Consider the following 25,471-nt stretch of genomic DNA (forward strand, 5'->3'; position numbering starts at 1 on the left):
ATTTGAATCTTCATTATCTGGCTGATGATTTCTGGCAGGAGATTCAGAAAAAGCCCAGGCCCAGAGAGAGAGGAGCAGGGGCTCAGTGACAGCACACAGGCGGCAGTGAGAATCACAGAGCTATGCTCTGATGGTTCAGGAAGAATAAGTGCACTACAGTGAGAAATGAGAACTCAGGACAGAACCGCTATTTCAGAGCAAAGGAAGAGAAACTCCTAAAAGAGGTGTCAGGGGATGATCAGAGAAAGGGAAGAAAGTGGCATTTCAGGAGCAAAACCACATGAAAGAGAGTTTCAAGAGGACAGGAGGTTAGCGGTGTCAGATACTACACAAGAGTCAAGTCTGATGAGGACCAGGGGGTGTTCACTGGGTAGGACACCAAGGAGGTGATGCATAGCTGGTGGTGAGTTCAATGGAGCGCTGGGAAAAGCCTCAGCAGCAGGCCTGGCCTCGGGAGAAAGCAACGAGGAAGTGCCATCAGTAAGCACAGGTCATTCCCTTTTAAGGCACAGATTTAGTGATCTCATTACATCCTTCTTTTTTTTTTTACATCCTGACTTCTTAAATCCCCACTGCAAAGAAACATCTGAAAGCAGGTTTGAACATTTTTTTTGGTATCCAGTAGAATTTTCTTGAAATGGAAATAGTCTTTCCCCAAACTGCCCAATTTCTAGTCTGTTCATACTTATTCAACCTCCCCCCAAGACAGTGGTGCTGCTGGGGATGGCGAAGGATAGAAGGAGGTATGGCTCACTTGAAGGGACTATGCTGCTCCCCACAAGACCTGCCGTATGTAAATAGAGGTGTCTCCCACCATTCCTACCTGGTAGTTCACTGAGGAAGGGTGAATGTGCACATATCCATCATTCTTGGTGACAAACTTCAACTCATCTGATTTTGGTTGCATTCTGACTGCTCCAGTACTGGTCTTCTGAAATTTCCCTTCTGGGCTTTTCACCTAAACAGGTTTTTGGAAAAAAATATAATAATAAATTTATGTATGTATGCATGTATTTATTTATTTCTATGACCAGAAGCATCCCTTGGCACGAAACCAGTCTTGTCTGAATGCTTTGGCTGTTTCTTCCCTGCTTCCTTTTGAAGGTAGTATAAGCATACTTTCCCCCTTTTATTTCTTTTTTCTGACCACCAAGAAGTGTGGATGTAGGTGCAGTAGCCCTGGGAGACTCTACGGCACACCAGCCATATGGGGGTAGATGGATGTTGCTAACTCGAGGTCTGAAACCGATTCTCAGCTGCATCTAGCTGGCAGCAGTGGAGGACGAATCTGCTACTTTTGTAAGTAATCCTACTTTTCCAAATGCCTTTCTTTCCAAATGAGGGGGAAAAAATGAATAAACACATTATCTCATTTAAAAAGAAAAATTTTAGGGACGTACCTGGGTGGCTCAGCGGTTGAGCGCCTGCCTTCGGCCCAGGGCAAGATCCTAGAGTCCCGGGATCGAGTCCCACATGGGGCTCCATGCTTCTCCCTCTTCCTATGTCTCTGCCTCTCTCTCTCTCTCTCTCTCTCTCTCATGAATAAATAAACTAAAAATCTTTAAAAAAATTTATATGCACATATACATATATATGAATTATATATATGTATGTTTTGCAAAAATAATACATGTTTACTATAGAAAATAATATATTAGGAAAAAATAAGAAAATAAAGATATCTTATAATCACATGATTAAGAGATAACTTAATTGTATCTGATAAATATTTTCATTTTTGGTGTTAGATTTGTTTTTATACAGAAACAAAGAAAACTATAAACATAAATAAAAGTACACAGGTATTGAAATTAACATAGGATCATTTTCTATAATCTTTTTAAACTTAATATTTTGAGAACATTTTTCCATGTTAAATATTTTCTTAAAACATAATTCTAAATGGCTATATGGTATCTAGTTGTAAGGATCTATAATCATTTAATAAATTCCCTATTATTGGTACTTTTGATTGTTTGCAATTACAAACAGAGCTAGAATGAACATTCTTCTAGCTGTAGCTTTATGCATACATGCAATTAGTTCTTAATAAGTCCTCAGCAATGAAATTTAGAAAGGGTATATCAATTTACACTCCCACTAACAGTAAGAATGTTCATTGTGGGGGGCTTCTGATAGCAGTAGTATTACAATTTTTAAAAACTTGTGGTACATCATAATCACCCAAAGCCCATAGTTTACCTTTAGGTTCACTCTTGGTGGTGTATATTCTATGGGTTTGGGCAAATGTATAATGACATGTATCCATTACAATGGTATCATGCAGAGTATTTTCATTGCCTTAAAATTTTTTTATTTATTCTCCCCAATCCTTTGGGGTTACTTTGTCTCCATGCTTTTGCTCCAAATGATTTTTTAAAATAAATTTCAAACGGTTTGAAAAGTATTCAAGTACCGAACAGAAAATGTGCCAGAAATTCATCAGATGTCAACTGAGCATTTAACAAAATGATAAACGAGAAACAAGTTTGTACTCTGACAAATTCAGTCTTTCTAAGTTTGACAAGGGCTGGGAAATTAAAACTCAGGTACAACAGCAATGTACAGATAGGATTTTCCAGAAGGTTGGCCACAGGTGGTCCCACGGCAGAGCCCTAGCTTGTTTGATTTTGTTCTTATCTAACTGTAGTCCAGAGCAGAGGCCATAAGGGAAACTGTGGTAGAATCAAGCTTCTATCTAACATAGAAGGCTAGTTATGCACAAACTACTGACAGGGTCACATTTATGTACATTTAAATTTCTGGAATGTCGTAATCTGTCAGAAGGATTAAAAAGGCACTTCATTTTATACAATAAATGTATTCTTGAATGATGTATCGAACAGATTTGGGGAATTGAAGGATTGGAAATGTGTACAAAGTTTAAAAGGCTCTGTGTTTATTTGCATGCATCTCTTTAAGACAATTAATTTGTATGTCTTAACTTATGTCCCCTGGCTACAAATCAAACAAGAAGTGGTAGGACCCAGGAAAAAATGTTTTGTTACCTGCACCACATTTGGATAAAGAGCAGCACACAGCATTGCTGATATCAGCTTGGGATTCTCAGCATTTGAGTTTGCCTATGAGAGAAAGCAAGCATTGATCTTATAAGTAATGTGGCTACTTCTGTCTGTACCCTAGAATTTATCATTAGATTACATATGATTTCTTTCTTAAAACAAAACTAAAATACCTAATTTCTATGTTTTTGCTAGAGAAATTCTTTCCTTCTAAGTAAAAAATAAGTCTACTGGACCATATGCACACAGGACCCACTCCAAGAAGCCCCAGTAACTCTGGGTCTCTGCAAAGCAATTACAAAGCCAGTGTTTCTAAGGATCAGTAGACAGAGATTCTGGTTCATGAGATGTTCATCATCTGCAGAAAGTACTAAATGCACTGAGAACAGAGTGACATCAGGTTCATCTTGAAGAAGCGTTCTTCCCACGGTCATATAGAAGAACTATCCTTGGTTGGAAAAAGGCTGGTGTGATTTAAGAAGACATTCTTGAAACATCTATTTCATCCTCTTATAGGCTTATCAAGAACCAGTGCGGGGATGCCGGGAGGGTGCAGTTGGTTAAGTAGCTTGGTTTCAGCTCAGGTCATCATTTCAGGGTTGTGAGATCAAGCCCTGCATCAGGCTCTGTGCTCAGCAAGGAGTTTGCTTGAGTTCCTCTATCCCTCTCCCTCTGCCTCTCCTGCTTATGCTTACTCTCTTTCTCTCTCTTTCAAAGAAAGAACGAACGAATGAACAAACTGGTATGAAATTAAAAAAAAAATGTAGCAATTAACAGAAAAACCCTTCTGTTTTTAGGAGTGTTACCTGACACTTTGTGGAAAGAAAATCAAGAATGCCACTAAGCCCACTATTCAGAGGGCTTAGGTGAAGAATTAAGGGAGTTCATATATGGTTCATGCACCAATTGAAGAGAAATAAAAGAACTAACTACGCATTCTTTACCTCTTCTCCTGTGGCGTCCAAGATACCATCTCCTCCTTGGGCCCTCTTCTCGATTTCCCTTGCTCTGAGTCCTTCCTTTACAAAGCCTATATCTGATAACAGTTCAGTGAATTGTCGTTTGAGGCTGGCCATCTCCTGAAAGAAACAGAAAAAATCTTTAAGCCCGGGCATCAGCAAATTGAAGATGCGTGCAGTGTTTACTTCAGTGGATAATAGTGAGGCTCACACAGGTCATCACACAGGTATGAAGATTATCTTGTCTGGTCATTTCCAGAAGGGCAATTTTTACTTAGATGAATTGGCAGACAGAGTGAAAGAGCTACCCAGAAATTCACCAATTTCAGAAAACCCAAGGATCATTTAACTCAAAAATCACATTTTTTCTTTCTTTTTTTTTTTTTTTAAAGATTTTATTTATTTATTCATGAGAGACACACACAGAGAGAGAGGCAGAGACACAGGCAGAGGGAGACCCCGACATGGGACTCGATCCTGGGTCTCCAGGATCACACCCTGGGCCGAAGGTGGCGCTAAACTGCTGAGCCACCCGGGCTGCCCCCAAAATCACATTTTCAAAAACACATTGGATTTGGGGTAGGTCTGACTTTCCTGGCAGTTCTTAGGACAGCAGAACAGTTTATTTTGGGTCTCCAGCTCAAGGCACTGCAACATCACCTCACTTGCATTTCTGAGCAGATCCTCTTGGCCCCTTCCTGGAGCCTGGGTTGGTAGTGTTCTCTCTCAATGGATGTGGAATCCCCAGCTCTGAACTTACTTTCTATGACCTAATGATCCTTGGGCTCACATCTTTTCCTAGGAATAAGGATATTACTGAGTGGTTTAGATGCAGACACCCCTTTGTGTAGCCGAGCACAAGTGTGAGAAAGAAAAGAACAGACCTATTTTTCTTCTGCCACTGGTCAAATATAGGCTGTGTATCAGACAACATGGAAGGAGGTAAGGACAGTCAGGGGAACTGAGAGCCAAGCAACACTACTCTGTCTTGATGACAGCTCAACTATTTTCTCGGAATGTCTCAGGTACACGTGGATGACATGGCAAAATATAGCTAGGATTTCTCTATCATGACAAAGTTCTCATTGATATTTTAATAAATCTTAATATCTTTAGTGAGAAGAGGGAACTTGGATGGACCTTCTAGATCACAGCAAAATGTACATACATCATGAAGAAAACGAATACATTTCATAAGAAATGTAATTTGAAAGAAATATCATTTTACACTTAAATATTAATGTCCTGAGGGCATATCTACTACTGCCCCTTACAGATAACATACCCTCCAGACCAGTGGTTCTCAACCTTGGCTGCATACTAGAATCCCTTGGTGCACCCAATGATAACAATGAATCCACCCACAGAGATCTAGATGTAACTGGCCTGGGATGGAACCTAGGCATTTTTCCTTATTATACTGTTAAGCCTCCTCAGGTGAATCTAATATGCAGCCAGGATTGAAAATTATTGCTTTTGATATACTTAGAACAAATGATGCTTCATTGTAGTACACCCCAAGGCATAAGAGAATGAAGGCAAATAGTGAGATGCTTTTGAAGTCTTTTATTTCATTTTAAATAACCAAATTCATTCACTTGTGCATTTCTTCAATGAGTCTTTACTGAGTATCAACTGTGTGCTAAGCACTGTTCCTTGATGCAGTGTTGAACACAACAGTAAGGTCTATGCTCTGAAGGGGCTTCTGGGATACATGGATGGATGGATGGATGGATGGATGGATAGATAGATAAATGTCAGGTAGTGGGAAGCACTAAGGACATTAATTTTGTGTTCTACTCCAAGACATCTTTTATTTTTAAAACAAATTTCAAGCATTTATTTATTTGAGAGAAATGACAGAGATAACGAGAGAGAATACGAGTGAAGAGGAGAAGGAGACACAGACTCTCTGCTGAGCAGAGAGACCCACATGGGGCTCAATCCCAGGAACCTGAGATCATGACCCAAGCCAAAGGCAGATCTTAACTGACTGAGCCACCCAGGTGCCCCGAGACATCTTTTTTTTTTTTTTTTTTTAAGATTTTATTTATTTACTCATGAGAGACACAGACCGCGCACGTGCAAGAGAGGCAGAGACACAGGCAGAGGGAGAAGCAGGCTCCATGCAGGGAACCTGACATGGGACTCGATCCTGGGCTCTCCAGGATCACAACCTGGGCCGAAGGCAGTGCTAAACCGCTGAGCCACCCGGGCTGCCCTGGGACATCTTTTAATAGGAAAATAAAGTCCTTTCCCTTCCCCAGGCTCAAAATCTTTGAGCAAAACAATGCTTTAAAAAGATGTGTACCACCACTATTCTGGCTTCCATACCACTTTGGAAAGGTGCCTAAAACACTGTCATAAGAGAGCACAGAGCCCTCTCACTCACACAGAAGTGGACATAAGAAAAATTAACAAAATCTGGTTCAGTACTCGTTCTCTGGTTTTGTGGAGAAGGTAAGGAGTTTGGGGATGGTGATAGACTGCTCTGAGAATATGATGAGAGCCATGGTCCCTGTCTCCAAAATAAAGCACATATGTTTAAACATATGATTTTGCATACAAATTCGGGGTTTATGGATCCAGGTTAAGAATGTCTGGTATAATTACTAAAAAACGGACTTCCAGTAAGCTGTAATTTTCACAGTGTCTGTATTCTCTGATCCTTCACACAAACACAGATTCACTGAAAAGAGGAAAAATGGATCAGTTGAAAGGTTCAGCACAGAAGGCCTCGGAGGATATAAAACAGGAGTCTGTTTTACAGAGCTGGTAAAGCCAACCATATTCCAGAAATGACATTTTTAATGTCAAGGCAGGACAAGCGAGACAAAGTTGCAACACCCTCTTCTGTGTGGCTACAACAGAAAATGAATGAAAACAAACTGCCATGGGCACAACTCACCTGAAGAACTCTTCCAGACAAGAAGTTTTGTCTGCAGTAATTGTAACTTGCACGCATTCCTTCTTTCATACTTAGCTGCCACCCCTACATTTTGAAGAAAATAAAAGTGAACTTACTCTGTCGTTAGTGCCAATTCTAGTAATACATCTCAGTTATTATATACTTACCTTATATGCTCGTAGAAGGGCCAGATAGTCACTGTTTGCAAATGCAAATTCTAGCTTTTTCTGGTTAGCTTCCTCTTTTTTATCCCAGGGAGACACCTAAATGAGGAAAACCAGGTTTGAAGGGCACATTCATTTAACCTGAGGTTTCTTTCTTTTTTCTTCAAGATTTTAAGTAATCTCTATACCCAGTGTGGGGCTCGAACTTAACAACCCCGAGATCAAGAGTTGCATGCTCCACCAACTGAGCCAGCCAGGTGCCCCATGATTTTTGATAATAATGCCAAGACCATTCAATGGTGAAAGAATAGTCTTTTCAACAAATGGTACTGGGACAAATGAATCGTTATATGCAGAAGAATGAAGTGGACTCTTACTCATGCCAATTTGCAAAAATTAACTCAAATACACCAAAGACCATAATGTAAGAGCTAAAACTATAAAACTCTTCTGGGGCACCTGGGTGGCTCAGTCGGTTAAGTGTCTGACTTTTGATTTCAGCTCATGTCATGATCTCTGGGTTGTGAGATCAATCCCCATCTTGGGCTCTGTGCTGAGCCTGAAAGTCTGCTTAAGATTCTCCCTCTCCCTCTGCCCCACCAAATAAAAATAAAGCTATAAAACTTAGAAAACCACATAGGGATAAATGGGATAAATCTTCATAACTGGATCTGGCAATGGATTTTTTTTCTTTTTTTTTATTGAGGATTTTATTTACTTACTTAGAGAGAGAGGGAAGGAGCATGTGCGCATGTACACACATGTTAGCAGGGGCAGTGGCAGGCAGAAGGAGAGGGAGAAGTAGACTCCCAGCTGAGCAGGGATTCCCATGAGGGTCTGAATTCCAGAACCCAGGGATCATGACCTGAGCTGAAGGCAGACAACCCAGAGAGCCTCCCAGGCACCCCGGGATTTTTTTTTTTTTCTTTTTTAGTGTAGTTGACACACGTTACATTAGTTTCAGGTATACAACACAGTGATTTGACAAGTCAATAATTTATACATTATGCCAATGCTCTCCACAAGTGTAGCTATCATCTGTCAATGGACAACACTATTACAATATGGTTAACTATACTCCTTCTGCTTGCCTTTTATTCCCATGACTTATTCATTCTATAACTGGAAGCCTGTATCTTCCACTCCCCTTCAGCCATTTTGGTAATGGATTCTTTTTATTTTATTTATTTATTTATTTTTTAGGATTCTAAACTACGACAATGGAAGGTCGAAGAACAAAAAAGGGGATAAACTGGACTTCATCAAAATTAAAAACTTTTGTGTTTCAAAGGAAATATCAAGAAAGTGAAAAAGGTAACCCACAGAATAGGAAAAAATATTTGCAGATCTTATTTCTCATAAGGGACCAGAATAAACAACTCTTACAAATCAATATTAAAAGGATGAATAACCCAATTTTAAAAATGGGCAAAGGATCTGAATTTCTTGAAAGAAGATACACAAATGGCAAATAAGCAAATGAAAAGATGTTTATTATCATTAGCCATTAGGGAAACACAAATCGAAACTACAAATTCACAACCCCTAAGATGATTATAATAAAAAAATCAGATAATAACAAGTGTTGGTGAAGATAGGGAGAAATTGCAATCCTAATAAAATCCTGGTAGAATGTAATGTGAGGCTACTCTGAAAAAAAACCTGGAAATTCCTCAGAAAGTTAAATAGAGAGTTAACATTTGATCCAATAATTTTATTCCTAGGTATATACTTAAGATAAATGAAAACCTACATCTACATAAAAATTTGTACATGAACATTCGTAGGCAAAGATGGGAACAATCCCAATGTCCATCCAGTGCTGAATGGATAAACAAAATGTGGTAGGAACGTCCATACAAAGGAATATTATTTGGCAAAGGAATGAAGTACCGATTATGCTATAACACAGATGCACCTTAAAAGCATTATGCTAAGTGAAGAAGCCGTCACCAAAGACCATATGTTATATTATTTCATTAATATGTAATGTATGGAAGAGGTAAATCTATGAAGACAGAGCAAATTGGTGGTTATCTAGGGCTGTGGTGGATGAGGGATTAGAGGGCGGAAGGGGTGTGACTGCTAAGGGGTTTCTTTTTTTAAAAAGATTTTATTTATTTGACAGAGAGAGAGAGAGAAAGCGCGCGCACAAGCAGGGAGAGCAGCAGAGGGAGAGGAAGAAGCAGATTCCCCGCTGAGCAGGGAGCCCGATGTGGGGCTTGATCCCAAGATCCTGGGATCAGGATCTGAGTCGAAGGCAGATGCTTAACCAACTGAGTCACCCAGGCACCCCTGCTAAGGGGTTTCTTTATGAGGTAATAAAAATGTTTTAGACTTGACAATGGCGAGGACCACATAAACTAAAAATTACTCAATGTACAATTTAAGTGGGCAAATTATATTTCAATAAAACTGTTTAAAAACAGTGGTCCACTTTTTGCTTGCCTTCATTTTCTGATTTTTCTTTAATGAGCAAGGATGTAGCAGATACAATAAAAAGCACATTTAGGTTATTTTGATAAGATGGATCTTTAGTTCTTAATCTTTATTTGAGGTATGAATTTGAGGATCAGACAAAAGTTATAGACATTGTGACCTAAGAATTCCCATATATCATCCTCACAAGAAAATGTGGGGGCGGAGGTCTCACATAACCCTGAAGCCCCCATGGTCCCCTTAGAGACCTATGGACTCCAGTTTAGATGAATGTTGTTTACTTACAAAAGGAGACTTAAAAGCCAAACTGGCAGCAATGGTGAGGGCAGGATCCAGACAGCGGAAGATAGACCCAAACAGCATCAGTTTGCCGATTCTCACATCCACGGGCAGAGAGGCCAAGTGATACCCTAGGGGGGTCAGCTTTTCATCTGGAGTTAATGCTCCTAAGTCTCGTAATCGTATTTTTGAGGCGCGGAGAGAGTCAGTGTGCGGCGGCTCAATGAGCCGAGAAAACACAGACTGGAGATTGTGAGTGCTAAACATCTCTAAAATTTTAATTCTACAAAAAGAAAACAAAATAATAATTTGGCCATTTTATTTCTGGAGAGATGACACAGAGGAGTAAGCTTCTTTCTTGAAAGAAAATAGTTGATAATTTCCCAGACATATATGCTTTCATAAGCCAGACAATCCTAGTTTAAATACATCTTTTTTTCTTTTTCTTTTTTTTGGTGGGGGGAGGCGGGCAGAGAGAGAAGGAGAGAGTGAATCCTAAGCAGACTCTGAGCTGAGTGCAGAGCCCGATGGAGGGTTTGATCTCCTCACCCCAAGATCTTGACTCTGAGCTGAAATCAAGAGTTGGACGCCCAACTGACTGACTGAGCCACTCAGGTGTCCCTGAGGTGTTTTTAAACCATATGTGCTATGTAATTACATTTTCCCCTCTCTCATCTTCCCTCATGGATCATTCAACTTCCAAAGCTTTCTTAAATCCCCTAGTTCCTCTCATTTGCACTGTTACTACCTTAGATCAAGGCATCTGCTCGCCCAACTTCTCAAGACCTGACTGTGGACACTTAAAAGCAGGGCCTAGGTCTTGTATCCTATGTATCTCTAGTGCTTAGCTCAACCCTGGCAAATGGAAGGCTTTCAAAACATACCCACTGGATAAAAAGAGAGCTATAACATCTTTGTACAAGGAACTTTTTTTGCTTTGGGCTATTATTTTATGAGCATACTCCCTCCAAGTAGTGAATGGGTCATAGGGCATGGATAGTGTGAGTTCTAACATCACACCACCTGCATTTTCAGAAAGGCTGAACCAAAGGTTCCCTGGCTTCAATAACACTGAGTTCCATCATTCGTTCATTAAACCCTATTTTATGATATTTGTTCTTGTTTGTCAGATAAATAATGGTGTTTTTCAAGTTGTTTCTGTTTAGCTGGCTCTGATAATGAGGCTGTAGATTTTCTACCTTTGATGATTTAATATTGGTGTTGCTCCTAGCAGAAATTTCTTGAGAAGTCAGATTACTTTCCTGAGTTACAAATGTACTCTTAAGTTCTATTTTAGGGCCATTTTTTGCAATGTAAGAGATCTTCCTGTGCAGACCATGAAAACGAATGGTAAAGGCAACACTGAAGAGCTCTTTCTTTGCAAATGAATGAGTTCATCCATGTTCACTCTTAGCAAAATGTCTTCTACTAAGAAAAAGAAAACACAGAACTTAGGGTGAGAAACATGAAGACCTTCCAGAAGCCAGAACACAAAGATCAAGATGTACCTCAGACACAGCTGTTCTAATGGCACTCTTTGTATTTCTGGTAGCTGCTGCTTTAAAAGCTGGTGATTGAAGTGATGACTGGTGAATAAGTGGAAGCAGACCCCAGAGGCAACACGGCCTGCTCGACCTTTTCTTTGCAGAGCATTGGCTTGAGAGACAAAAGTATCCTCTAGGCTCTCCATCCCTTTGCTGGCATCATATCTACAGAGAAAAAGAAAATGTAAAAAGGAGTTATTTTTTAAAAACATGGCTAAGACCCTACTTTGCATGGAGAGAATAGAAGAACTACCCTGCTTCCACAGAAGAACCCAGTGTCCTCTGTGTTCTGGGATAGTTTAGTCCCTGGTAGGAGCACACAGTGCTGATTTATGTGGTGTCAAATGTTGGTGGACTACATACAGTTCCTTTATGCAACCTTTATTTTTATTTTTTTTTTTGTATTTATTTTGACAAGTAAAAATCGTATATATTTAAGCTATACAATGTGATGTTTTGATATATGTGTACACCATGAAATGGTTACCATAATCAAACTAATTAACACATCCATCACCACCTATATCCCCTCTTTTTCATTCAAGCACATGTAAAGCATATGAAAGAAAGGAAAAATAATTACTTTCAAGATAAAAACCTTAAACTTTGCATCTCTATTTGACTTTAAGACTATGGTCCTGGTATAGAATCACTCATATATACTCACATAGTTTTCATAAAACATTTTTTCAAATGGCAATCCATGCAGCTCAGTAGCATTAATAATTAACACGTCACTCTAAGTAAGCCATCTTTAGCCCTTCTCTTACATTGCCAAAAGAGAATACCTCTTTTCTTTCATTTTCCCAGAATCGATGACATAGACAACATCGTCGATGGTTATGGATGTCTCAGCAATGTTGGTGGAAATTATAATCTTAGTAACACCCACAGGGGGTTTTACAAACACAGCCTGCTGCTCTTCACTGGATAAAGATGAATGAAGTGGGTGAACCACACATCTGAAAGGAAATAAAAAGCACATTTAGTGTTCTAGCACAAAAGGCTGAAATTGGATTAATGATGGGTGAATTTCTACTAAAATTAACAACAGGACTCCAAGCATCAGCAGCTTCTCTATAACCTGCCCTCAGGGTCCAGCTCTTCCAAATGGGAAGGTTCCTTCTGAGCCTTACAAAACATTTACTCAGTTCTATGAATTAAAAATCTTGCACTGACTGGGGAAAAACTGGAGTGTAACTTAGTAGTAAATAATCAAGAGGACTAGATAGTTGATATTCTATAAATGAACAAGCCTAGAGCACATTAACCAGTAGAGAATTATTTTTCCTCTATCTTTAAATCCAGAGAACAAGAGGCAGAGACAGTCATGTATGCTAAGAAACTTAATTCTTGTATTTCTAGGGAGTGTTCATTTCTTCAGTATTTAATATGAAAACTTAGATTGAAAGTTTGATATGAAAACACATGTCTTGCTACTGGAAAAGAAACTGTTACAAATAACTTTCTCAAATGGCAGCATTTCTTTGTTGTTACTTACACTGGCTTCTCCCATCCCCTGTACATGGCAACTGAAATTATATGCAATTTTGCTGAGTCACTACGCTAAGTAAAGAGAAATATTTTTATTTAATGGAATGGGAATGACTGATTCCCTGGAACAAATAGGTTTGTCTGCTTCCAGCTGGCATAACCAAACGTATTCTTGAGGAGTGACACCAGGGTCTAAAGAGGGTGATGGCTGTCAGAGACTGTTCTGGTTATTCATCTTTGCATATAACTGCAACAGACAATTAAGGATAGGGAAAGCAATTAACTTACCGATGACTGCGTCTGTTGTTGAAAAGAGAATTAGATTGTAGCTGTTCATATAGCATTTTGATTTCTGCTAGTCCCGGTAAAAATACGAGTATAGCACCTGGGTACATAAAAAGAATCAATGTGATAGATGCAAAAAAAAGAGAAACTAATATGGACTACAGAGCTATTTTAAATTTTAAAAATGTAATAAACTGAGATTTTTTTCACTGTCAGTTTCTGTTGTAAAGTCCCCAAGGATTTAATGGATAACAGTATTTTTCATACATTTTCTGACTTAGCTCCAAAATGAATGGGGCATAATTATCTTTCTACAAGAGGAAAAACTTAAGTGTAGAAAAATATAATACCTTAAGTTATACAACAATCATTAGCAAAACTCTTTAAACATATTACTTCAGTGCACTGAATAATTGTGGAATATTTCAGTGCCAAGAGGGGGCACTCAACAAGAGTCACCTTCTTTTGTGCTTTATTCAGAGAGGAGATTGATGCCCCTCCTTTAATCCCACAAATATTTATTGGGTGCCTATGTCAGCCCTGTGCTAGATACAACGGCATATAAATATTTTATTTTATTTTATTTTATTATGATAGTCACACAGAGAGAGAGAAAGAGGCAGAGACACAGGCAGAGGGAGAAGCAGGCTCCATGCACCGGGAGCCCAATGTGGGATTCGATCCCGGCTCTCCAGGATCGCGCCCTGGGCCAAAGGCAGGCGCCAAACCGCTGCGCCACCCAGGGATCCCTACAACGGCATATAAACCAAAGATCTGCCCACAAGGAACTCAGGACCTATTCTTTATCACCATTATTCTCCCCACTAAGTAAACAGGGAAACTAATGCTTTTATACTATAAAGTGTTGAAACCAATCCTCAAAGATACCTTTTGCACCCTTCAGAGTTCCATTTTTGTAATAATTTAGTTTCCTTATTTACTTAGTGGGGATTTTTTTTAAAAGACATTATGAATTTATTTGAGACAGAGAAAGAGAGAATGAACAGGAGGGACAGAGGGAGAGGGAGAGAGAATTTCAAGCAGACTCCGTGCTGAGCACAGAGCCTGATGTGGAACTGTATGTCACAACCCTTGCATCACAACCTGAGCCAAAACCAAGTCAGTTGCTTAACTGACTGTGCCACCGAGACACTCCATAAATAAATGAACTTAAAAAGAGTGGTAAAATAATCTATATGGATGGGGAAATTTTTTTGGTCTATATTTCTCTGTGCCTCCTGATCTGTTCTGCCCTCACAGCTTGGTGACCTGTATTTGAGATAACTTTTTTTAATAAAGTAAGCTCTACATCCAATATGGAGCTTGAACTCACAACCCCAATGTCAAAAGTCACATGCTCTGCCAACTGAACCAGCCAGGCGTCCCTGTATCAGGGTTATCATTAACATCCACAAACATATCAGAGTCCCCAGAGTCCCCTCACTACAGTTACTCTGCTGTGAATTCAGGTAACTTTCTAACAGTTCTTTTTGTCTGCTATGCCTGATGTTTTTCAACAATCATCTTTTCCTTTGGGATGAACAAGACATTCAGCCCAGTGATAACGCATTAGCCAACACCAACTATTTGCCAAAAGATAACAAATAAGGCACTTTAATCCTTTCATGTGGCTCATGATGGTAACAAATAAGGCACTTCAATCCTTTCATGTGGTAATAATTACCATAATAATTACTAAATTATTAAATTTATTATTAAAGTCTAAGCAGAGGAGGGCAGCCATTCCCACTTTCTAAAGCACTGTGTACAGTGAGCACATGACGTAACTGTTTGATCAACTTATGGTCACCCAACAATGGCTGCATCTATTCATGCACATGACCAATTTTTACTCTGTACCTAAATATTCCAGATGTAATCCCAGAGTCTGAATAACACAGTGGTGTATGATAAATCCTTATTCTTAAGGAGTTTACATTCTATTGAAGGAAACTGTCAGCAAGCAGACCTATAATTCTGGATATAATGAAGTGCTAGAATGAAAATGAAGATCATTTTTGGATATCATAATAGCTTAAGGAGTAGAGGGCGGTGGGAAAACAAGGTGGTCAGAGAAGACTTCTCTGAAGAGAAGATATCTGACAGAAACCTGAATGATGGGAAGGATTCAGTTATGAGGAGACTTGGGAGATAAGGGGCTGCAAATGAGGTTAAGAAGGCCACTGGGATAGGAAGTCAGTGAGTAAGGGGAAAGTAGTGATTGCTCTGGGTCATACTAGTAGTAGTAGCAACAGTGATCATAGCAATAATGACGATGTATGTTATGATTATAATGTTACCATTAGAGATGGTATTTACTGGGCATTAACTATATGTCTGGTACTGTGCTAAGTGCTTTACATATGGTCTCTTTTTTTCTTTTTCTTTTTTTTTTTTTTAAAGATTTTATTATTAAGCAATCTCTATGCCCAACATGGGGCTTGAACTCACAACCCAGAGATCAAGAATCACATGCTCTGCTGACTGAGCCAGCCAGGTACCCCCTACATATGGTTTCTCTTAATCTTAAAAATAGCTGAATGTCAGAGGAATTATGACTGTCTTCATTTCACAAACAAGGAAACTGAGGCAGAGCAAGGATAAAGACTTTATCCAAGGCTACACAGTTCCCAAATAGCAGAGCTGGAAGTTTATCAGACTCCAAAGCCTGTTCTCTTAACCCCCTGCCCTGTGACCTCCATATGCAGAGTCTTCATGGGATTCAACACTCATTACCAGATTCTCATTTAGCCTGGGACTGAGGGTTTAATATATGGAGTACCCAGATCTTCTTTTTAGCTTTCCTCCTTTTGGACTTTGTATTGTTAATATCTTTTTGCTCAGTGGGAACAAGAGAATGGCAAGCAAAAAGGAGTCGGTGAACCTCAAAAAGTAAAAGGTAAAATTTCCTCCTGAAAAGCCTCATAAGCAATTTTACACACAACTAGGTGTGAAAAAGTGAGGGTGGGAGCAAGGGATCCAGGAAGGGAGGTCGGCCCCACAGTACCCACTGTCTCAGTAAGCGAGCTGCCTTCTTTTTTGCCATGTTACACACAAATGAAGACAACAAGTGGTTACCTGGAGGGTAGGAGTGCTTTCCATCTACAATCCACTCTAACAAGGCCTCTATTAATTCGAGATTAACCTTTTCAAAATCCATGATGGACATTGTTTTGATGACTGATTTGCTAACTCCTGAAAGAAAGGTAAAAATCAGAAGGATAATTATCCTTGTTAAAGCAATGATGCCTGTGAACTAGGTGAATCTCTTCATTTAATAACACAGATGTTCACATTTACTCACCGAAATGAATTGTTTTCTTTCAGTCTCTCAGAAAATACGTTCTTACTAGGAGCACTTTTTGCTTGAACAATGACTTAAAGAATAGGCACCTGACCCTGCTGAAAAGGACCAGATTGGCGACTTTTTCCTTTCTTCCTTCCTCTCTTTTATCTATCACTCATTTATTGACAATTTAAATCTTAGAAACAAAATTCAAGTCAAATACAGTTTAGAAACCCTTTCCAGATTCATCAAGTCATGAGTCAGATCAGATAGAAGTCCAGGTAACAGTGATTCAAGGAATAAAAGGACAAAGACCACAGCTTTCACCAACATCCTCACGACAGTGACTCTTCACCTTTAAGTTCCTTTGAGAAAATGGCAAAAGTTCTGGATCTTCCCTGAAAAATACATATGATTTTAATGGCTTCACCATGAACCCCTGAAATCTAGTCATAGACTTTTAGGTAAGGGTCTCCAGTCTCCTCCTAATTTATCTAGGACTAGTGAAAGACAGAGTTCTTTGGGTTGTACTTTAAGCCTGAGCTCTTTTAAAAATAAATAGCTTATTCCTGGGGAGACTAACTCTCCAAAGACCACTGGCCTTTCTTTTTGGGTCTTCTTAATAGCCTATCACCCTAAATATAGTCTAACTGGAACAAAATAGTTGCAGGTGATATTAAGGAAGGGAAGCTTCCTATATTATGCTGAAAAGTTTGAAGAGTGGCAAAAGCAGTTTCTAAACAATGTTGTTCTGGCAGTATGAATCTGATACTGGTCAAACATGAAAGAAAGGAAGATACAAGCTACATAAATATGGATGTGTCTAGGTGTGGAAGGCAGAGAAGGAATAATTTTTATATGTCAAGATTCCAAAAAGCAAACTTTACAAAAAGGAGAAAGAATTAGCTAACAGAAAAAAAGAGAAGTGAAAATAATTTTTAAAAAATTTTAGTTTGACAGTTTTTGCTAAACAATCATATACTTAAAAGGACTGATTATGATTATTTAACTAGAAAAGTTTTAAAAATTGAGCTCAGAAACATGTAATTTTCTGAAAAGTCAGGGAGCCTTGACATCAACTAGACCTGGTCTTTTGTTATACGGAAAGGGAGAAGCTAAGCGGTCAGCCCACTATCACGCAGAGCCAGGTTTCTTGACCCCAAATCTTCCATCCTCTTCCTTCAGAAAGGAGTTCTCAGAAGTGCTTTTTGAACTTGGTAAACTGTGTACTTGAAATTAGAAAGGTCTGGCTTAATCCAGTCATAATTTTTATTTATTTACTTTTAAAAGATTTTATTTATTTATTTTAGAGAGAGAGAGAGAGCGTGAATGGGAGGAGGGGCAGAGGGAGAATCTCAAGCAGACTCCACGCTGACCATGGAGCCCTTTGTGAACCTCTAGCTCACAACCCTGAGATCATTACCTGAGCTGAAATCAAAAGCTGGATGCTTAACCCACTGAGCCACCTAGTCATCCCATCCAGTCATAATTGTTAAAGAAAATTCTGAAATTTCAAAGGAGAAATCAAGGGGGTTTTCCTGTAACAGAATTTAATAGAATAAACAAATGGGAATTATCAGCTGGTATGACGTATTGAAAGAACACAAACTTTTTGACTCAGACATATTCGGATTAGAATTACAAATGTGCACTGACTAGCTGGGCCTTGTGTTGGGAATTTGTATTATCTCATTTAATTCCCTAAACAACACCATTTTATGGTTAGGGAAACTGAGGTACAGAGAGGAAAGAAGGATCAACACTGTTTCTGTGGTTTTCTTTTCTTTCTTTTTTTAAGATTTTATTTATGTATTCATGAGAGACACAGAGGGAGTGGCCAAGACATAGGCAGAGAGAGAAGCAGGCTCCATGCAGGGAGGCTGACATGGAACTTGATCCCGGGTCTCCAGGACCACACACTGGGCTGAAGACAGCGCTAAACTGCTGAGCCACCTGGGCTGCCCTGGCCCAAACTCTTAAAAGAAAAATACAGGCTGGGGAGTTTTTTTCAGATTAAAAGAAACGAAAAACACATAACAATGAATGCAATATGTAATTGTGGACTGGATTCTGAACCAGAAAAAAATAGAAGTAAAGAATATTTTTTTAGATAATTGGCAAAGTTAGAATATTGGATATGGATTAAATAATAGTATTATATCAGTTAAATATCTTCATTTTGATTATATCCTGTGCTTATGCTTTTAAGAAATATAATTAAAGGGGCAGCCCGGGTGGCTCAGCGGTTTAGTGCCACCTTCAGTCCAGGTCCTGATCCTGGAGACCAGGGATTGAGTCCCATGTCGGGCTCCCTGCCTGGAGCCTGATTCTCCCTCTGCCTGTGTCTCTGCCTCTCTCTCTCTCTGTGTCTCTCATTAATAAATAAATAAAATCTTAAAAAAAAAAAAGAAAAGAAATATAATTAAAATATTAGGAATTAAGGGACATCATATCTGCAACTTATTCAAAAGGTTCATGAAAGAAATATATACATGCACACAGAGCAAATGATAAAGCAAATGAAACAAAATATTAATAATTGGTGAACTGGGGGTAAAGGATATAGGAGAGTTCATTGTATAGTCCTGCCCACTTTAATTTTGAATTTACAATCGTATCAAAATAAGAAGTCATAAAATACTCAAGAATATATTTATATTTCACTATCCCATTTTCCTATAATACATCTTCTATAATCACAAAAAAAGCCTACTGGTAACTGTAGTAACAATTATACCTAAAACGTGTTGGAATTGCTACTTTTCTAAGTTTAAAGTTGTTCTGATGAATTATGACAATATATATGAAACAAGAGCTACGTTTTTCTTCCTCTGGATCACCTGGGGGTGGGGGGGAACTGGTTGCCTTTCAGCATAACTGTAATATTCCCCCAGGGAACGCATTACCTTTATAGCGGGCCAGGAGCTGCTTAAAATCTAACTGTTGATCTGGCACTGCATCTTTGACAGAGTCCTGGTGCTGGAGGTGAAGAGAGAGCCTCAGGTCTTCTTCTACTTCTTCAAATGCGGTTCTGCTGCGCCTTGCTTTTAGCTTCTCCTTTGTCATCTGCTTCATGGAGCGCATATATGGGCTTCCGTCTTGTAACACATACCTGAGGAAGGAAGACAAAGGAATGGTTCTGTGTGTACCTGAGTCTGATGGTGAGAAATGAAAATTTTCACCTATTTATATGCTCATTCACCAGAATGCTACTCTGTTTCTGCCCAATTCATGTGCTACTCTTCCACCAGTCTGCTAGCTGTGCCCTATTTCTGATAGGGAACACACTGGAATGCTTTTGGTTCTGTTTCAAGATAATTCTGGAGGCAGTGAGTCTGAGTTTGAAAGTGAGAGAATAAAAAAAAAAAAAAAGAAAGTGAGAGAATAAAGACAGGTAAACTAGTTGAAAGATTAATTTCCCCAGAGATTCACATTCAATAGAAATGGGATGGGGCCCAGAGAATAACAATTTTAATAAGCTCCCTGTGTATGCTTATTGCACACCAAAGTTTGAGAGCCACTGTTTCTGGGTTTTTAGCTTGAGAATACTGCATGATTAAATCAATAGAGAATTAGGAGTGGGGCTTATTAGAAAGGGAAGGAGCAGGGAGGAGAAAAATTCTGAATTGAATTCAGGTGCCAAATATCAAGGAGCTCAGAGGTCAGGAACAAGGATAATGATCTGGGAATTCTTGGCACAGAGGTAACATTTGAAATCACATGAGTCTAACAGAGGTATGAAAAAGTTTAACAGTGAGAAGAAGTAGTGCAAGGATAAAACCATGGGGAATCTTCAAGGTCAAAGAATGGGAAGAGAAATCAGGGCTTTCAAAGGAGAGAAATATATTTGTATCCAATGGAAATGACCTTCTCTATCCAGTACTGAAATTACAGACATCTTAACACTATACTGCAAGCTCCCTGAGACTTGTAGAATGATAATAGCTAACATTTATAAAGCATTTGCTATGCACCAAGCACAGTTCTAGACACTGGCAGCTATTACCTCCAAGAATTAATAAATAAATCCTCATAACAACCCTGTGAAGCAGCTATTAGTAATATGATCACTCTACCTATGATGAAACTGAGTCACAGAGAGATTAAACTACTTATCAATGTTACAGTTAGTAAGTAGAAGGATTTTTAAAAATCATTTATTTATTTTACATAATCTCTACACCCAACATGCTTGAACTCACAACCCTAAGATCAAGAGTTGCATGTTCCTCCAAGTAAGCCAGCTAGGTGCCCCTACTAAGTATAGGGATTTAAATACTGGCAGTCTATCTGCAGAATTGGTTTTTTTTTTTTTCTTATTAAATTGTCCATGTATTTTGTCCTTCATCATTTTTTAAATAGATTCTGTTCTTCAGAGCAGTTTTAGGATCACAGCAATATCGAGCAGAAGTTAGAGAGATTTCTCAATACTCCCTGTTCCCCACATATGCATAGTCTCCCTCATTATCAATATCCCCCACCAGAGTGGTGTAATTGTTATAACTGATGAACCTACAAGGTACATCATGATCACCCAAAGCCTATAGTTTACATTAGGGTTCCAGTCAGTACTAACAATATACAATATTGTCTGTGAATTGCAAATATTGTATAATATTTGCTGAAAAGGGAAAATAAAATACTCAAACAGAGAATTAGAAGAAAAACTAACATATCTATTAAAATGCTGGCCCAGTGAAGTAAAATAATAATTGTGTTCAAAGTCTTTCACCAAACCTTCGTTAATGTCTTCCTTACCTTGTCACAGCAATTGCATCTTCCAGAAAAAATTGATCAACAGGAAATGTACGACCTAGAAGAACAAAAAAATAAACGAGAAAAGCCTCAGTTTCAACTATCTTGAAATAAATAGTTTGTATATGTAAAAATAACTTGTATGTGTAAAATTCTCTTAAAACAAAGCTTGGCACAATAAGGGGCTGTTTGTTCTGTGGTCTTAAAAATATCAAAAAAGAAAGAAAGAAAGCTTTTGATGATAAAACTAATTAGAAAGGATAGATTCCAGCTCATAAAAAACTCCAGGAGTGCATAGGTGAAGAGATGCTCATTTGGTAATAAGACTTTTTTTTAACCTCTTTTTTTAAAACCAGTTACACTTTTCCCACCCTCCCCCTTTCCTCCCTCTAACCAACAACTAGAAGAAATAATATCATTATCCTCAAAATTATCCCCAAATTTGGGACACCTGGGTGGCTCAGCAGTTGAGTGCCTGCCTTCGGCCCAGGGCATGATCTTGGAGTCCTGGGATTGGGTCCCACATCAGGCTGCATGTAGCCTGCTGCTTCTTCTTTTTTTTTTTTTTTTGTAGTCTGCTTCTCTATCTGCCTATGTCTCTGCCTCTCTGAACAAATAAATAAAATCTTAAAAAAAAAAAAAAATGGGGGGATCCCTGGGTGGCGCAGCGGTTTGGCGCCTGCCTTTGGCCCAGGGCGCGATCCTGGAGACCCGGGATCGAATCCCACGTCGGGCTCCCGGTGCATGGAGCCTGCTTCTCCCTCTGCCTGTGTCTCTCTGCCTCTCTCTCTCTCTCTCTCTCTCTCTGTGACTATCATGAATAAATAAATAAAATCTTTAAAAAAAAAAAAAATGGGACGCCTGGGTGACTCAGCAGTTGAGCATCTGCCTTCAGTTCAGGGCATGATCCCGGGATCTGGGATCGAGTCCCGCATCGAGCTCCTTGCAGGGAGCCTGCTTCTCCCTCTGCCTATGTCTCTACCTGTCTCTTTCTGTGTCTTACATGAATAAATAAATTTTAAAAATCTTAAAAAAAAGTTATCCCCAAATTCTTCCTTTGGCAATCAACTGCAAAAGGATAAAGCAAAGCCCATAGTGATAAATCAATCCCACAATGAGACTGAAACACCAAAAGACACAGACTATTCAATTTTACTTTCTCTCAGAGTAGGCCAACATCCAGAAAGTTAGCAGATTCTAGCAATGAATCAACATGCTATACAGATACAACTTCCCTCTTTGTGACATTTTACCATTATTAGCTTACATTTTGATGTTAAACACAATGGAATCCTAGAAATCCTATTAGCCTAGACTTTTTAAAAAAGCACATATAAGGCAGCCCCGACGGCACAGCGGTTTAGTGCCGCCTGCAGCTCGGAGTGTGATGCTGGGGGCCCAGGATGGAGTCCTGCGTCGGGCTCCTTGCATGGAGCCTGCTTCTCCCTCTGCCTGTGTCTCTGCCTCTCTCTCTCTCTCTGTCTCTCATGAATAAATAAATAAAATCTTTAAAAAAATAAATAAATAAAAAGCACATATAAAACTGAAATCTCTTAGCAAATGGATATGTTACTTCTTTGTTAATTTTGTTATTTGGTCATAATTTTGTTATAAGTGAATCACTCTTCTAGAAAATAAGTATTAATACCTGTTATTTTATATCTCAAATGAACTTCAAAAATAATTATACTTGCTTATTAGAACAGTGCATATTTAAGGATGCATTTTAATCACCTGGTATAGTAATAACTGGGCAGGAACTGAAATATTCTGAAAAGAGTTCAGCATTTAAAGTTGCGCTCATTAGAATAACTTGAAGATTTGGTCTCTGCAACACAATGTCCTTCAAAACTAGTAGCAAGAAGTCACTAAAGGAAATAAAAGAAACACCTAAAGATCAAACAAATTCAATACATAAAAATGAATTAAATTCATTCAAAAATGAATTTTGGTGAATTTTAAGCATGGAATGTGTAAGATCTATGTGAAAAAAACTACAAATCTCACAGAAAGATGTGTCATGATCCTAGATGTGAACTTAAAATTATAAAGATACCCCCTGCAATAAACTAAAATCCGTGTAGTACCAATCAAAATACCAATAGGATCTATCATTGCCTTTGATAATTCTACTTCTTGATATCTACATGTACATAATGAAGAATATACAAGGATTTTCATGATTGCATTGTTTATAATAGTATAACAATGGAAACTACTTAAATATCCATCAACCAAGAAGTCATTAACTACAGTAAAATCACCCATTCTGTGGAATAACATGAGGCAGATAAAAGGAATAAGGTAGAGCTTTGATACTGATATGAAAACATCTCTAAGACATAGTGAAAAAAACCCAAGTTGTAGAATAATATGCGCCATAGAAAAGCAATATCCTTGCCTCAGCATCCCCTTTGTACTCTATTCTCAATAGAACAGACCAACAATTCTATTCAATGTAAATCTTACTGTGCCACTCTTCTCACAATCCTCTGATGACTTATTAAAGTCCTCACTAACAAGTTAGGTCCTACATGACATGATCTGCATCACCACCGCTCATCTCCTGTTGCTCTTCCCTTATTCACTCACTCTACCCACACTGTACTCCTTGCTGTCCTTAAGGAGTACCTCAGGTACTTTGCACATGTTATTAATCTGCCTGGAATAGGCTTCTCCTGGACATTCACAGGTAGCTCCCTCACTTCCTTCAAGTCTTTTTTTTTTTTTTTTTTTTTTTTTTTTACTTCCTTCAAGTCTTTACTCAAAGATACATTTTCAGCCAGGCCTTCTCTTCTCTGGCTACTCTGTTTAAAAATTCAAATGCTCCCCTTCTCTGCATTTCATATCACCCTTAGCAGTTACCCTTTCTTAGCAGTTAACATATTCTACTTATTTATCTTTCTTATTGTTGAGCTCATCCATTAGAATATAAGCTTTATTAGGACAAGGATTTTGGTCTACTTTGTTCACTACTAAAAGTAATCTAGAACAATGTCTGGAGAATAGTAAGTGCCCAATAAATATTCTTTGACTTACTAATTGAGCCTATCATTTGTGTAAGACAAAAAAGGCCAGAAAATAAAAGTACCCAATCCTAACAAAGTAAACATACATGTCAATGTATAGAAGGACATATCATCAGTCTGATGCCCATAGTTATCTCTGGGGAGAGACTGGTGAGGACTTCCATTTTATCTGTACTGCCTGAAGAAAAAGAAAAATTAAAAAAATATGTATAGTAGGCCCCAGCCCAATGTGGAGCTCAAACTCTCAACCTCAAGACCAAGAGTCTCATGTTCTATTAACTGAGCCAGCAGGTGCCCCCTGTATTGCTTTTTCAATGACAGTATATTATTGTACTATTTAGTTTTCTTTAATTTCATGAGCTAATGTAATTGCATTAATGATTTTTTTTCTTTTTTAGGGAAAAGGAAATAATGTGTCAATAGGAAATGCTTAAATAATTTATAGTATATCCATGCTTTAAAATCTCCTTATGCAATTATTAACTTCAAAGATAGCTCATGCTATTATGTTAACTATTACATCAAAAGGAGTATAGAAAACTCCAATAGTGTTTGTAGAGACACATTATCTCTCTCTACCACATCTCTCCCCTAACTCCTAATACATCCCCAGAAGAAAACAGACCAAAACTGTAACAGGAAACTATTATATAGGGTACAGAAACTATTCTTGACATTTCTTTGATACTTTCTAAATATTTAGAAAAATCAAACTTGGTTAACTCTATGACCAGGAAATTCATTTAAAATTTTAAACTAACACAACTGTAACTTTTGTATATTCAACCTTCAATTTTGTCTATATTTTTACCTAGATTTTACTCTCATTTTTTCTCCTTTTCTATCTGAGCTAGCAAGTATTCCCTTGCTTTTTCTTTTTCTTTTAATCTGTATACTGCTTTCCCATAGATTGGTATGTCTGGATCTCCCTTCTACAGTAACTTATCTTTATTCAGATGTTAAAATATTTTGAATTTTTAACTGTTGATATTCCACATTAAGTTTTATGAAATCTTTTACTTTTGAGAACATGATTACCCCTAGAAACCAGATCCAGAACTATGCTTCAGTTTCTCTGGGTATGTGGAAATATAAATATTATGAAATCCAAAGCCATTCTTTATACTTAAAGTTACACTGGATATAATTTCCCCTAAAGTTTTAAATGTATTTTTATAATACAATCATTTAAATATTATTAATCTGGTTGAATGTTATATTTGATTTCCTCCTCCAACTTATTTAATGAAAAAATTTTCTTCTTTCAAATGTTCACTTGAACATTTACCTGCAAAATGAAATGACT

General features: G+C 38.2%; 2 protein-coding genes across 7 annotated transcripts in view; one reads left to right on the forward strand and one right to left on the reverse strand.

The window, feature by feature from the left end:
- LOC100685565 (tetratricopeptide repeat protein 39B-like) overlaps positions 1-7,266 on the forward strand; it is a 53,292-nt gene extending 46,026 nt beyond the window's left edge. The window contains exons 4-5 of the transcript XR_005372330.1: positions 3,821-4,209; positions 6,667-7,266. The gene's annotated coding sequence lies outside the window, so the exon portion shown is untranslated. The remainder of the gene's footprint in view (positions 1-3,820; positions 4,210-6,666) is intronic.
- DHX57 (DExH-box helicase 57) overlaps positions 1-25,471 on the reverse strand; it is a 58,328-nt gene that overhangs the window by 6,434 nt on the left and 26,423 nt on the right. For all 6 annotated transcript variants that reach the window (XM_038561309.1, XM_038561306.1, XM_038561308.1 and 3 more), the window contains 13 exons: positions 22,871-23,004; positions 21,140-21,194; positions 19,288-19,493; positions 16,174-16,290; positions 13,099-13,195; positions 12,105-12,278; positions 11,281-11,481; positions 9,779-10,055; positions 7,058-7,153; positions 6,891-6,974; positions 3,968-4,102; positions 3,009-3,083; positions 824-958 (listed from right to left, as the gene is read on the reverse strand). In XM_038561309.1, coding sequence (XP_038417237.1) covers positions 824-958; positions 3,009-3,083; positions 3,968-4,102; positions 6,891-6,974; positions 7,058-7,153; positions 9,779-10,055; positions 11,281-11,481; positions 12,105-12,278; positions 13,099-13,195; positions 16,174-16,290; positions 19,288-19,493; positions 21,140-21,194; positions 22,871-23,004 — 1,786 coding nt within the window. The remainder of the gene's footprint in view (positions 1-823; positions 959-3,008; positions 3,084-3,967; positions 4,103-6,890; positions 6,975-7,057; positions 7,154-9,778; positions 10,056-11,280; positions 11,482-12,104; positions 12,279-13,098; positions 13,196-16,173; positions 16,291-19,287; positions 19,494-21,139; positions 21,195-22,870; positions 23,005-25,471) is intronic.

The sequence above is a fragment of the Canis lupus genome, chromosome 17 (assembly GCF_011100685.1).
Source record: "Canis lupus familiaris isolate Mischka breed German Shepherd chromosome 17, alternate assembly UU_Cfam_GSD_1.0, whole genome shotgun sequence".
Lineage (NCBI taxonomy): Eukaryota > Metazoa > Chordata > Mammalia > Carnivora > Canidae > Canis > Canis lupus.